The 15,425-nt window shown below is 39.7% G+C and overlaps 1 protein-coding gene across 3 annotated transcripts in view; it reads right to left on the reverse strand.

The window, feature by feature from the left end:
* The window catches only part of PIK3C3 (phosphatidylinositol 3-kinase catalytic subunit type 3), a 66,571-nt gene extending 53,779 nt beyond the window's left edge, over positions 1-12,792 (reverse strand). Inside the window, exons 1-6 of one of the 3 annotated variants that reach the window (XR_012578009.1) lie at positions 12,623-12,792; positions 10,385-10,573; positions 9,733-9,876; positions 7,350-7,479; positions 3,420-3,506; positions 1,335-1,430 (exon numbers count right to left, since the gene is read on the reverse strand). Coding sequence is in view for 2 of the 3 variants with exons in the window: in XM_026795094.2 (XP_026650895.1) it covers positions 1,335-1,430; positions 3,420-3,506; positions 7,350-7,479; positions 9,733-9,876; positions 10,385-10,573; positions 12,623-12,690 (714 nt within the window). In the remaining variant the exon portion in view is untranslated. The remainder of the gene's footprint in view (positions 1-1,334; positions 1,431-3,419; positions 3,507-7,349; positions 7,480-9,732; positions 9,877-10,384; positions 10,574-12,622) is intronic. The other 2 variants (XM_026795094.2, XM_005489676.4) reach the window with 2 other exon arrangements.
* Positions 12,793-15,425: the final 2,633 nt, after the last annotated feature.

The following is a 15,425-nucleotide window of genomic DNA, read 5'->3' on the forward strand; positions in this document are numbered from 1 at the left end:
TGTAAAAAAAGCTATTCTAGAGGCAAAAAAGATTTAGAACAGGTGGAGAGGTCTCACTGTCAACTACAGCCCCCAAAAAAGAACTGCTAGACAGCTGCAAAAGACCCACTTTCATCCATATTACCAAAATTCACCAAGAAACTAAATTAAAAGAAAAACAAAGTCACAAAATCAACTGTCCCCCCACAAAACCAAATAAAAAGGTCCAACCAAACACTGATCCCAGAAAACACTCCTGAAAGCCAAAAAACTCCAAGTCTTCCAATACATCAAATAGCTGAAGCAGATTCTGACCTGTTTTCTCTTTTATTTTTTTAATCCTGCTTTTTGCTATTTATTGCTGTATTTTTCACTGCCTTCTTCAAAAATTTTAAGTCAGATCACAGCTCTTTTGGGCCAGGCCAACCAGTCATAGCCATATACACAGAAATACAATCCATTTTGCATTATGTTAACATTCTGTGTAATGAATTAAGCTTTTAAAATTCTCAGAATAAATGCTGCTTAAAGTTAGTGCGTCTGGTCTCACGAGCACACCAGCTTCTTTTCCTAACATCTATGTCTTTCCAATAAAGCTGCATTATTCAGTAACTTTCTGACTTCTTATGAATCTAAACATGATGAAATATCTAAGAAACAATTTTATTTGAAAACAGATTATAGATAAATTGCTTTTTCCATCTCAGTGGGTCTTTCCACAATACATAGAGTGACAATGTCTTCCAATACCACACCGGTGTCTGTAAAGCTCACTGTCAATCTTCCATCCCATTAAATTCTAACTTTAGAAAAGTACTGAAGATGGTGCTTTGCAAATCTGTTGCATAAACATCAAGGAAAGATGAGAGACATACCAACCTAGAAGTCTTTTACTTAATTGCTCCACAGCATTTTCAGTATGAAAGACTAAACTTCTATATTTGTTCATTTTACAGAAAATGTTCACCAGCAGAGCTCCTGTGTCAAGTTTTAATAACTCATCTTCTATAAAGTTAACACTCAATACAGGTACATATGCTCCGGATCTAAGTCATAATTTTACATACAGCTACTTGGAAAGTACTGCTGGATGACTGAAGAAACTATAAATCAGAAAGTTTTTAATCACTCACACTTGTTAAATTCTGTAATCTTGAACTCTATTACACAAATGACTGACATCTGCAATCATGTTGCATCTATAGTATCTGATTTGTATGTACATAAACAGTTGCCACTGACAGCTGTCTGCTGCTCTACTGCAGCAGAATATTTCATCTCAGCAGAAAAACCCATTCATTTTAGGTGCATATGCTGCTTTTTAAAGACAACCATAAAGCCTGCAGGGCACATACCTTTTCGTAGTAAACTATTCCATATTCTTTATCATCGCACTTGACGCAACGGAATTCAATCATCAGGTACATAAAATTGGAGCTTCGTTTCTCCCTCTGAGGAAAGAGCCACCACAGATGTGTATCATTTTTTGCAGGGCATCAATCTTCAGCATTCTCAGTACAGCAATTACCCTACTTCCTTTGTGCTGTAACTGATTAATTAGGTTATCAGCTGTTGCAGCAATTATTTAGTTAATCATTTCATAGAAATACTTGAGACCATATCACCTCCTTTCTGACATTCTTACTACCTCACGTTCCCACTTTGCGACACATATTCATACTTAACAGATGAAAACCTGTTTTCATCAGCAGCTTCCAGCTGTGGGCTAAAGGTATAAAAAAATGCAATGCGGGAATAATCAGATGACCAGTGGGTAATTGGTGTTTGCTTTTTTGTCTAAATCATTACCTATAATTATGCACATCAAAGTAAAAAACAGAAGATATAGGAAAAATAAATAATTTTTTTAAACCACCACCATAAAAGAGACAGAATAAACTTGGACTACAAGATTAGATTTGCAGCTGATTCCTCTTCAGAGGAAGATTTGCTCACGTATGCATTTTTTAAATGCTCTACCTAGAAAAAGTGCCTGGAACTTTAAAATCTGGGTGAGAAACAAGCAAGAAGTTTAACAATGCATAATGTAATTTCTGTTCATTTAATGCATTCATAACGGCTTGACTTTCCAACATAGACAAAGTGGCTGTGTAAAGCACAGGTCTAAAAAAATTTATTTCACTGTATTTTTACTGTCAGTGATAAAGAAAAAGCTAAAGGGAAAAAATAGGATAAAAAAATGATAGGCTAATTTCTAAAAAACATCAAAATATTTATAGAGGCTTATAAAACCAAGATTTTAGCTAAAAAAAAAAATCTGACTTCCAAATCTCCAGTTACCAATAAGACAACAAAGATCTCGGGGCACAGGAAAAAACAGAGTTCTTTCATGCAAGATGAGTCTAAGAAATTAAACAGTTTGAGCTGATTTTGATCAATAAGGGTTAAAACCTCATTTAGGAATTAAACTATCAGATTATCTTATTTCTAAAAAATATTCATTCAAAACTACAAATGTCTTTTCTTCACACTCAAAGTTAAAAAAATAGAGTTGAACAGCTCTGAACCCAAGAAACAGGTCAAATGTTTAAAAAGCTCCCCATCACAACCTAAAATACTAGAGATAAGTTAGTCATGCTTAACAGTGTTTGTTTCAAGCTGTTCCAAATTATTATTAAAGTCTATGTTCCGTGATCAAGTTCACTTGAAGCTGAAAACAGCTAAGACAGCTGTGTACATGGTGATGAAAGGCTGGACATAAGCTGGCCATGTGCTCTGGCTGCCCCAAAACCAGCTCTGAGCTGATCTGCTCCTCAGCAGGTCAAGGGAGGGCTCTCTGCCCCTCTGCACTGTGAGACTCCACCTGCAGAGCTGCATCCACCTCTGGGGCCTCAACATGAAAAAGATGTGGCCCTGATGGAAGGAGTCCAGGAGGACACTAAGATGCCCCAAAGGCTGGAGTACCTTTGCTTTTGAGACAGGCTGGGAGAACTGGGATTGTTCAGCCTGGAGAAGAGGAGGCTCCAGGGCCTGAAGGGGACTTGCAGAAGAGCTGGAGAGAGACTTCAGACATGGGCAGAGTGAGAGGACTTTACTGTGAGAGTGCTGAGGCCCTGGCAAAGGCTGTCCAGAGAGATGGTAGAAACCTCTTCCCCAAAAACATTCAAGGTCAGCCTGGACAGGGCCCAGAGTATCCTGATCCAATTGAAGATGTCCCTGCTCACTGCAGAGGGGTTGGACTAGATGGCTTTTAAAGGTCCCTCCCAAACCAATCTGTTCTGTGATTCTCATTATTGCTAAAGTAAACTTTAAGCTTCCAAAGTCAACTTTAAGCTTCCAAAGAATTACTTTTTCCTTCACCATTTGCACTGGCAATTGAAGGAAATAAAACCAAGCAATTAAGTCTCCTAAAGAAGTGAAGGTTCCTATTAGCATGACAAAACCCCCAGAATTCCAAACCTGACCCTACAATGACTTACCTCATTGATCATTTCAATTTCTCTAAAGGTGAGTCTGTCCAGCCAATCCACTTTCACCATGTGACCTTGCCGATGAGACTTGGTGAGCTGTATGAAAAAAACCCACAATGATAACATTTAAATTGCTCAGAGCAAGAAAAAGAACACCAAAGTTATGACAGAGATACTAATATGAAATCAGACAAAAAAAATAAAGGAACTGAAAAAACTGTACTCACCTTGTATAGCAGACACATAGTGACATTGTACACACCTCGTCAACAGCCAAACCATGCCATAAAAATAAGTCTAAAATCTAAAATACCAGTCCCAGCAAAGAGCATATTAATTATCCATGCACATCACCTTTGCATTTTAAACATAGCAAAAACAGGAACCTTTTTCTTAACTAAAGTCACATCAAAAAGACATCCCATTTTTGTGTTACTATGTTTCATATAGTAAAACTCAGCAAGCTTAACAAAAATATTGTATTTGATGAACTATCTATACTGAATATTTCTGCCTGTGTCAGCCTTTCCTAAACAGAAAAGGCTGTTTCCAGACTGAGACTATAACTGGGTCAACTGAAGATCTTAAAGAAAGGCACAGACAGCTCACTTTCTCCTTTAGTCATCTGATTAGTAGCTCCAGTTTTATTCCTATGTTTACAAACTGCTGTAGCAATAACAAGAAAGTTGTTTAAAGGACTCATTAAGAATGGAAGACAAGATGAGAGCATACTACTTGTATAGTATGATACACTAACACTATTTTAAAAAAATTTTTAATGATAATTTTTTATCCAGCAGAAGACCACACAAATATGAAGACTGCTTTTTTGGCTGCTAAGAAATGACAGGTATTCTTGAACAAAAATCAGTAGTTATTGCAGAACACAATAGACGTAGAGGGACCAGATGACATGAAGTTCCTTCATCTCTCAAAGAAATTAGTATCTGTCTAGAAAATGGCAAGCAGAGAGACCCCTCAAAATTATTCTTATTAGAGGAAAGGTTATTATTTCATTAACTTTGTTCTTTGCTCAGCCTGCCCACCCATGAGCATGTGAATGTGAACAGGCCATACAGTGACACTGTCACTTCTTGCCCAGCTAAGGACAGGCAATAAAGAGACCTAGGACAGCAGGAATGAAGGTACTGGATGCAGGAAAACACAACACCAGCCTGCTGCTTCCACACAGAACTGGAGATGGTATTAGTACAAAATAAACAACACAGAAGATTTAAGACTGGGATACACTGGGAGATGTCCAGGTTGCACAATCTGTCAGATATGTGCACTAGACCTTCCATAGCTCAACACTAGAGGTACACTAAAAATAAAAGTCATTATGAAGACAGAGAATTGAAAAGTTTGCACCGATTTTACTGTTTCATTATTTGCTCTCAAATCCTCACTAAACTGATGGTTTAACAGTACAGGCACAACTATATTGGGCTAAAGTTTGTGTAATCAAAGTCTTGGAGAAAAAAACTTGGTCACAAATTCTTAGTTCATTTTCTTGTTCACTGCACTAGAGAATAAAGAAAATGAAAGTTATTTTGTGTATTTCAGAAGCAAATCATTAACATTTTAAAGCTTTAAACCTCCCTTATAGAGGAAAAAAGTTGTAATACAGCAATTAATTAGGTGTGCACACAAGACCTGGAAGATCTGTGAGGATATAGATATACATGAAGAATTTGCTGTTTTGAATTAATAATTACAGTTTAAAATAAGAGAGGAGTTAGTATCCCCTTCAGGGAAAGAAGCATTTATCATTGCTACTAAGTAAGATGCATCCCTTTAGACAGTATCTCAACATCATTATTACCTAATTTCATTCAGCCAGCAGAAGGTATGATGGAAATGAATGGATCAAAAAGAACTTAAGAATACTTTAGTAGAATAAATTAACACACCACTCATGGGAGAAACCTCTTAATGTCATTCATGTATGTGAATGCTAAAATACTCTTCCCATTAATATTCCTTAGTACTCAAAAAATCTGCATTCACAATGCCTCCAGAATGTAAAGCCGTGGTGTTTCCATCAGTAGCAGTTTTACTCACAACATTCACGTGTTTTGTGAGAGCACAACCACATGGCACCTCAACATGCAAGGGGAGACTTGCCACAGTATCAATTATTTAAGGTAAGGTAAAACACTTTGACCACCTACTCACTGGTTTTATACAAATTCTATGTATCAATAAGAAACACATACAGACATAAACTCAGAAGCATGTCAAGAAAGGAGTTATCTTTCAGACCGAGAAAAGACTCTTCCCAAGCTCTTCTCCAAAGTTACCTCTTATCTGCAAGATTCTAGCTTGGGCTCTGGTACCAATATCAATCAATAGCACAACACTGGACAAGTCTGTTCAATAAACAGAAAAAAAACACCAAACAAGAACAACAAAGCCCACACAAACTTACCATGTACGCACCTAAGTGCTACCTCTTTTACCTATATTTAAATATACCTTCACACAGAGTAGTATGAGAAGGCATTCAGAAACTGGTCAATAAGTCACAGAAGAACTGAAGCTGATTGTGTTTGAGCAATGGCTATTTAGGAGTGACACATCACAAGAACCTCCTCTGCTATGTAAACAGCTGTGCAAATGAAACCTCCCATAGATACACGACCCAGAAACACTAATTTCCCTAGCATTTGATGGTAAAATGGTTTTATAAAAAGGACCTCAACAAAATATCAGTGAAAACACTCCTCTTTCAGAAATTAGCATCTCCCAAAACAGCTTTCAGAAGAAAAGAATGGGGGCAGTTATGTTATTAGCTTTCTGTTAGCCATTAACTACAACTCTCAAATAGGATCTGAAAGAATTCCCTCCTACTCCTCAGAAGCCTTAGGCCATCATCTTCCAAATGCCAAAACAGAATGATCTATTTTAAGACTGAAGTACTCTATTTTATTTATGCTTTTTGAGCTAGAGAGAGTGAGTGATAATGTCTGCATAACAGAACTAGCATGAAAGGCATGGCCTACACTTTCAAAGTCTTTCCCAGACACCTGGAGCATCCATCATATAACCACATGACAAACTGGAAATAAGAATTGATATTTAGTGTCTTTTTACAAAGACTCCTTAGGCCAGAGGGCATTTATTCTTCTATGATCAAGAAATGTGGCATCACTGGCTTTAATGAGCTTTCCATTATAAATTCAGTGCAAACTACACTAATAAAACAGAGACCCTTAAATGAAAGTTAATCACTGTCATAAATCTCTAGATGAGAAAATGGTTCTATCTTTCATTGGGAGTCCCACAAAGGGCTGCATAAAGTCTGGGAGACCAAGATTAAGAAAAAAAGTTCACTGAATAGGTGGACTGAGCAGTTTGGAAAGCTTGGGGTAAGCTTACCTGAATAATCAGAGATCTTCTAGTAAAACAGCCCAGTAACTAACACACTCAGACCAATTTCAGTAGTTTTGAGAGCAAGAATACACTCTGCCCACAAAAGCTTGGAGGCAAAAACACTAATGTACATATTCATGAGCTTAAATGAATGAAACTTGGGTTAATTTCTGCAGTTCTACTCAAGTTCTTTCTAATGCACAGGTATGACACCACTTCTGAACACTCCTCCACACAGCCTCAAAGATAAGGGATGGTCTCTGAAAGAAACCCAAGTGTCCTCACAAGTCACTGCTAGGAGAGGCTCTTATTAAACCTGATGGAATTTTGTCTTTTAAGCATCTTCAAGACATTTTCATGTTTTAATTCTTTACACAGAATTCAGATCTTAAGTTGCTCCAACAAACTGCTATGTGTAATAGAAGGTTTTTAAAAAAAACACTTCAGAAGCAATTAAATATTATCTGCTTTACTTCTTTGTATAAATCCTGTGAAACACCTAAATAACCAAAGAAAGAGAGCTATCATGTGAGAATAAAAGCAGGTTACTTGCTATTCCATTACCTTTGCCAAGCGGCTCATTTGATCTTCAGAGACTGTACTGCTGGTTCTCCCAGGAGTTCTGGTGGGCTCAGAGCCATCAGCTTCTACATTGGGCCAGACTTTCAAGTCATGCATTCCTTGTCGAAACATACTGCAGGGAAAAATGCAGAATCACTTCAGGAAACTCAATATAATACAGCTGTCAGGAATCAAAGTTGAGCAGCAGCTGCAAGAAAATGAAGCTGATTCCTTTGTCAAAACTACAAAATTGCATAATTGAACTCTACTGCACAAGTGCCTTGCACCTTGTGCTCTCTACAACCTTTATTTTACTGGCACATGGAATTTAGAAGAAAATTGTGAAGTCAGAGATAGCTTATTCGGCAAGTAGAAGAAAAATGGGTCATTCCCAAAGCCAGTGGGGTGGTACAAACACAAACTAAGGAGCAAGCTCAACCTTCATAGTTTTATTATTTGTAATTAAGCAGAAAGTATTCCTCTTGACTTGCAAATTGTAACAGTAACCCTAGCTCTGCCAGTATGAAAAAAATGAACTAAAAAGCTACCAAAGTTGCATCCAAAGGTCAATAGCCATAAAGCAGCCTTCTGAGCTGCCAAATAATAATAATAATAAAAACATACCAAGAAAAAAAATGCCAAAAACTCTACACACACCACTTTCTCCACCAATGCTTGAAATTGAACTGATAATTGAAAGTGCACAGTGAACAGAACTTTGCAGGGTAACTGACCACATCTTTTCTCTGCAAAACCCTGCCTACCTTGCACATTTGTGCTGATCCACCCATAAAAGATGCCCCAAGAAATCAAGTGCATTCATTACCTTTGCCAATAGGAGCTCATAGCTTTGCTCTAATAACTTCAGATAAATACAATTGACAGGAATATTTTAAAAAGTGAACCATTAAAAATGGGAAATAACAATTAGAAAGACCATCTGACCTCAAGTTTACACACCATTTCATGGAGCATTACTACAAGGGTTTTCTTTTAAAAACTACAAAATACACAAATTTTTTGTTGGTTTCTCTCCATCAACTTCATCTGAGTTCCACATGCTGGAAGTAAGACTTATAATTGAAATTTATTTTTATCTTTTTCCAGATACTGTGCTTCAATGCTTTAACAGCTGCCAGCAGTCTTTGGGGCACAGTCCAATTGATCAGGTTCAATTTTTTGCCTTAAGGCAATCTCATCCTTTTTTGTTCAAGCAGCATCCTCAATGAGAAAGATACAACCTTTCTCTACAGTCACTTTCTGCATTCAAGCATCATTAGAGCAGCTTTCCTAATGATTAAACTTTTCCTGCACTTCAGTCTAAGTGAAGTCTTTCTCCTCATCCACTAGCAAGACAAAACAGGCTATTTCTCCCCAATTTCCAGCACTATATACACACTAGAAAAATGTTCCTACATTTTTTTTTTCAGCCTGACTAGGCATAACACTTCCTCCATCCCACCTACTTTCTAGACATTCAATGATACAGACTCCCAGTAGTCAGAAATTTGACTGAAGTCGGTTAGAAAGAACAGAATACACCCCAGCTCAGTGTAGAAGGAAAGGATAGGAAAAGAAAAGGGTACAGAAGTGTCTCTGATGCACATACTTGTAAACCGTTTATGAAGTCAAAGTTGTTCACACATTTTACAAGAGCACCGTGATGCGGAGCCACACAAAATTTAAGGTTCACTCTAAACTACAAGTCTGCTCCTCTCTTTTCCTGGGCACCTGCTCCCTAGTCTGTATGTGATAACAATCAATTGCAAAAAAGTACCTGTGCCTCTTAATTTTCCTTAGACCACAACCTGTTTTCTGTCTCCTTTACACTTAGGTAAGATTCTTTCAAGGTATTGTTGACCTCACAGATTATTACTGTAATCCTTCCCACCTTAGTCTTTACCATCCACAAATTTACTGAACACACTCTCTACTGGATCATAGCATATTAACTTTGAAAATTGCTGATTTACTAAGTGACATTTTATCCCCTATAAATAACAGCGCATTCACAACCTAATTGCAAGCCAATTAAACAATTTTTAAAAAGTAATCAGTACTGGCATCCATGCAGTACAAGGGTGTAGATGTGAAGTGATTTCAGCACTTGTCTTTAAAATCCAAGATTGTAGATCGTCAAAAAAAAAAAAAAAGGAAAAGAAAAAAGGTGCTATACAGAACACTTCTTTTATGCAACACTGCAGCAAGTGTGAAATCACACTCAGGAATAATCAAGAGCAAATCACCTATGTATCTGATTTTTCAAACATGGAACTGTTAACCTAGTTAGAAAATATTTAAAAACTTATCTCTCATAACCCATGCCACATTACTATTCACAGGTGAGCTTTAAATGTGCTTTAAATGAGAAGAAAAAGCAGTATACCCATATTTTCCAAAGAGTGAGACCGTTGTTCCTCCCACAGGAACAGCTTTACCAGGTCCATATACATCCCAGATGGTCAGAGCCACCTGAGCATTCCGAGGCAAGTCTGGATACTTCACAGGCAGTTTCAGCCATTCGTTCCAGCTGCAGAGAAACACCATTTATTAGTTATAAAGCTTTACACTTCAGGTTACTCTCAATAAGTTTAAATAATAAATAAAAGCTTTACAATTCAAGTTACTCTCTAACAGCTTAAATAAAATTTCTTAGGGCAAATGGACTATTTTCCTGTGGGCTTTAACTATTCAAACACCATGACTAAAGGCTACACACCAAAAGAAAAATATTCTGGCTTGATGACTGAGTAGCAAGGATCAGGCTGTCAGTGAACAGCATGAAAATATATCACTCCAGGCCCCAGAAGTTACTTGAAGCAGCAGGACATACCCAAGAACACAAGCAGCAATTTTATCACTTACCCTTTACACAAAAAGGTTGTTTTTGTGCTGGCTGGATAACACTAACTATCCAGACACTTGAAAAAGCATAAGCCATTTTATAGAAGACAAGAGAATCAAATCTTTCTGACAGAAACAAATACTTGGTGCCTCACTAATTATGAAGAACATGAAATAAAAGGCAAGCCACTTACTTCCATCTAGTGCTAAAAGCCTTGTAGGAAGTTCTAACCGGAAGAGCAAGCGGCTTCCCCTCTGCAAACACCTGACAGGTTACATACAAGTCAGAGCAAGTCTCTTGGTACAGTCCCGAGAACTTCAGCATCGGATCTTCTAAGAGAGCTTTGTAGCTTTTCTGTTCTCTTTTCCCTTCCAGACTTCCTCTATGGGGGAGAGGGCAGGGGAGGAGGAAAAGAAGAAAACATAATTGACCAGAATTTATTCTATCCACAGTAGAAATCCTATTGCATTTCCACAGCTTACACTTAGATTACCCAGAACTGAGCCTATTCTTACTTTGCACTACCACTTGTAGTGAAATCCAAACACCAGAGAGGAACTCAGGATGTGAAATGCTCGGCAAACATGGAATGTATTGCTGTACTGATTTAGGCGGGGGTGAAGGGAAAAGCAGGGAAGGCAAGAATTACTTGTTTGTCTTTTAAATGGAGGCAACTTTTTCTAGTACAACCTGTGGATTCTCAGACAGAGCTTAAGTAGGGCAACAATAAATAAGAAAACATATGCTGCTATTATTAAAATAGACAAAAACAAACATCAGATTATGTGTGCTTCAAACACTATTTGGAAAAATAAAACCCAAAACAACTATAAGTAAGTTGAGTAAGTAAATTTTTAAGATCTATGAAACGTATGACTGGTTTTGGAAGTCAGTCATCTCTCAAATCCACAACAAAATAAAGTTCACTTAAGCAGGTTGTTCAAATAAAATTTGGTCAAAGCCCTGCAGCACTTTGCACAGGTACTATTATGAGGAATTGATGGAATTTCTCAGGCTTCAGCTATACTACAATGAAAACAGACACGCACATTAGATATCTGTCTGTGGATGCGCTAGTTAAAACAAAAACTAACAAACAAAAAAAATAATAATTGAGGTGATGGGAAAACATGTAAGATCAATCCTCCACCAAACAAAAATCTATTTGTTTTCACAAAACCATTCCAGAGTAAATTAACAAGTTACTTGCACAGAACTGACACAGTACATTCTAAGGATGACATACACTTCTATGTGTTAAAACAACAACAAAAAAAACCTGCTAGTTTTAATTTTGTTTGGTGGAATGAACTATCAAAGAGGTCACATTAATCTGATTCCTGATGGCACAGAACAGTGTGGGCTGGCAGGGACCTTAAAAATTATCCAGTTACAACCCTTGTCATGAACAGGGCCACCATCCACTACCATCACTTTTTCAGAAATTAAACAACCCTTAACAAGCTTCTCCAAGTTAGTTTGCCAGAAAAGTGCAAGATACTTTAATGCACCACCATTGGGGACACTACATTTGAGAGTCAGCCACATCCCTCCTACTTCTCAAACTTCTCACTGCTGTGATGAAGTAACTTAAAAAAACAAGCGAAAAATTAAAACACTCTAAGGTAAATCCAGCTTCAACAAAAGTGCTTCCATACACTCAGTTAGGAATATATTTACATGCTGCAGCACCTGGATCTTGCTACAGTAAAACACCCCAGTAAGAACACCATGCTTTCACAGGAGCTTGTAAACAAGCAGCAAGAGTGTCACCAGTTTATCTCCTTCCCTTAACACTCAGGATTGAGCGGTGACACAGCGGTGGCCCTCCAATTCCTGAAGGGAACTTACAGGAAAGAACAGGCAAGATTATTTACAGAACCATGTAGTGACAGGGCAGAGGGGGATAGCTTCAGACAGAGTAGATTTAGATTAATTAGGAAAGAATTCTTTACTGTGAGGGTGGTGATGCCCGGGTACAGTTTGCTCAGAGAAGCTGTGGCTGTCCCATCCCTGGGAGCGTTAAAGGCCAGGCGGGACGGGGCTGGGACCAGCCTGGCATAGTGGAACATGTCCCTGTCCATAGTAGGGGGTGTAACAGGATGGGCTTTAAAGGTCTTTGTAACGCAAACCGATCTGTGATTCTCTGACAGGTGAGAGGCTCTGGGAGCCAGCACTGACAATCGCTGCCTTGGAGCACCTGAGGACACGGCACACCTGACACGCGTTCGCAGCACAGCTCCAGCCCTGCCCCTCGCCCGCCGCCTCCCCGCGGACCGGGACGCGGCACCGGAGCTGAGCCAGCACCGCCTGTCCCCGGGCACGGCGGGGCTGCGGCACTACGGCACCCCGCCGAGGGGCGGGCGGCCCGCTACCCCCTCCCAGGGCGGCAACGACCGTTCCCCTCTGAGCCCCGACGCTGCTCACTCACATCTTCAGCTGCACGTTGATGTCCAGGTCGCAGCTGTACACATAATAAAGCCTCTCCGTCTCGCCCATGGCCGCCGCCGCAGCAGCTCCCCGCCCGCCCCCTCAGCGCCCGTGGGCAGCAGCGCCGGCCTCCCTGGCCGCGCTCCGAGCATGCGCCGCCGCCGCCATCTTGAGTAAGGGAGGAAGGAGAGGTGCCGGCCCTTGACCAAAATGGCCGCCGGCCCGCGGCCGCCCCCCCCCCCCCCCCCCCCCTTCCTCCCCAGCGCCTGGGTGCGCGGAGCGCGACATGGCGGCGACAGCGCGCCGCGGCGAGGTAGCTGCGGGGTCGGCTGCCGGCCGGATGGCTCCTGTGCCACCTAAGGGCAGAGAGGGATGGAGCCTCGCAACAGCACCACAGAGTGTCCTGAGTTTGAAGGGACCCAGAAGGATCATCGAGTCTAGCTCCTGGCCCTGCACAGAATGCCCTAACTACTTGGTAGGAGCTGTGTGTCTGAGAGCATTTCCCAAATGCTTCTTAAACTCAGACAGGCTTGGTGTTGTGACCTCATCCCTGGGCTGTCTGTTCCAGTGCCCAGCCACCCTCTGGGAGAAAAACTTTTTCCTGAAATCCAACCTAAACCTCCCCTGACTCAGCCTCAGGCCGTTCCTTCAGATCCTATTGCTGTGGCAAGAATGAAGAGATCAGTACCGGCCCTTCCTCTTCCCCTCATGAGAATCTCGACGACCGCAATGAGGTGTCCCCTCAGTCTCCCCCAGGTCTAGCAAACCAAGTGAGCTCTTAAGGCTTCACTCCCAGACGATTCTCCATCCTCGTGGCTTCCTTTGGACCCTCATAGAATAGTTTGGCTTGGAGGGGAACTTAAAGCTTCTTTATTTCCAACCTCCTGCCATGGGCAGGGACACCTTCCTCTAGACCAGGGCTCCCCTCAGAGCTCCATCCCACTATGCCATTATTTATATATAAAAGTTCAGAGTTAATAACTTTTCCAGCAAAGCCCTCCATTACGATTAATTAAGTAGTTTTCATACAAGTTTAATCTCAGCTTAAGGAAAGCGTCTTCACCAGGGCTGGGGTCACAAAAGGGTTCTACATCTGGCACAGCCAGCCAGAAACTACCTACAAAAACTGCAGAAACTACAACTAAAATATTATAAATTAATGTATAATAAAAAAAAAAAGTTTAGTGTTTTGAGAACTAATACAGACTGTGAGCACCTTTAAGTGACAAATGCAGAAACTATGCATATAATCATTATTATCCTACACTTATTCTCTCTATGTAGGCAAAGCAGCCAGCACTGACAAACAGAAGTTTTTGTGTTTTATGATGCACCACAACTGCTGAACTTCTCAGGACTGCTGAACAAAAGTATAAAAAGTGCTATTTTGCTCTAGCTCACTGTACTTAAAACACTCTTGGTCCTGTGGAAGCATCCAAACAGGTGTTCTCTCACAGCACAGCTCAGACAAATAAGTAAGTAAGTAAGTAAATAAATAAATAAATAAAGTCACCTGGAATAATTGTCACCTGGAAGCAGTATTTTCCATTTTCAGAGCAGGACAGGGTTTACAGGTGGATGTAGAAGGATGTCTTGGCCAGTCTTCTTCTGCAAGTCAGCACCTATGAGGGAATAGGCCAAAGCAGAGGAGCAATGCTTCTTTTAAGTGAAGGACTTTTTCACCGTAACACTTTTTTTCCTCCCTCAGGTACTGTGACCAAAAGGTCTTTCCTTTCTGTTTTTCTAAAACAAGTAGGAAACTAGAGAAGTCCATAACTGAGAACTGTATCGCTAAAATGAAGTCTTTGGTTTCCAGCACTACCCCACTGACATGTATCATGAGTGCAGAACATAATTTAAGTATAATTAAATTAACAAATTCCTCTGCACAGTAAACATGACTTTTTAATCTATCTTTTCTATCTTAATTCTTCACTTTCTGGTCACATTTTTGGTTTCAGCAGTCCTGGCAGCCTGCTGAAACCATAAATGTGTTTGCCTGCCTCATAATTTTTGATGACTTCTGTTTGTTACTTTGGTTCCATCTCTGGGTTTTTTTACATAAAATCTCTGCTTTCTGTAACAGGAATAAGCAAACATATTTTTCTCCTTGGGTGTGAAGAAAAGGTAAAACATAAACCTGCAAAAAATTAAAAGACAAATAAAACTCACTGTTTTAAAGCTAAGCAATGTATGTCTCTGTGCACAAGCAATAAGTGCATTCACATGTGCGTACCAGTTTCGGTATGATTTTTTTGGTCAGGAAAAATTAGATTATTTTTCAATTAATTAAATTAGTGGTATCAGTTAATAATCTCACACTCTATTGCACCACTATAGGCATTTTCAGATAATTATTAAAGATTTGTTTAAAGAGAAAAAAAAAGGAAAGAGCTAAGGAAAAAATTACAGAAGGCCTCTGAAAAAGGCATTAAAAAAGATTTTTTCAGATTCCATTATGTCTAACTAGATAACTAAATTAGGTGAGACGAAGAGAAAAATGTTTAGGAGAGACATTTTTGACAATAAAATTGAAGAAAGATGCTATTTCAATCAGAAATGTCACTTTATACCACTTTCTGATATTAATAACCTTACATTTCTAGGTTCTCATATACTGCCACAGAGGCAGATAGGAAGAGTATTTTTCACCTTGAAGGGTCCCGAAGCACTTGGAAGAAGCAGTGATGAACATCCAGGGCCATTGCTTGTGCTCTGACGCTGTTCTGGCTGGAGGTGATGGGCATCTGCACTGCCACACACCTGCAGCCAGTGGAGCTGAATGGGGCCTTTCCCTGTGGAGC

This window comes from Zonotrichia albicollis, chromosome Z (assembly GCF_047830755.1).
Source record: "Zonotrichia albicollis isolate bZonAlb1 chromosome Z, bZonAlb1.hap1, whole genome shotgun sequence".
In the NCBI taxonomy this organism is placed as follows: Eukaryota; Metazoa; Chordata; class Aves; order Passeriformes; family Passerellidae; genus Zonotrichia; species Zonotrichia albicollis.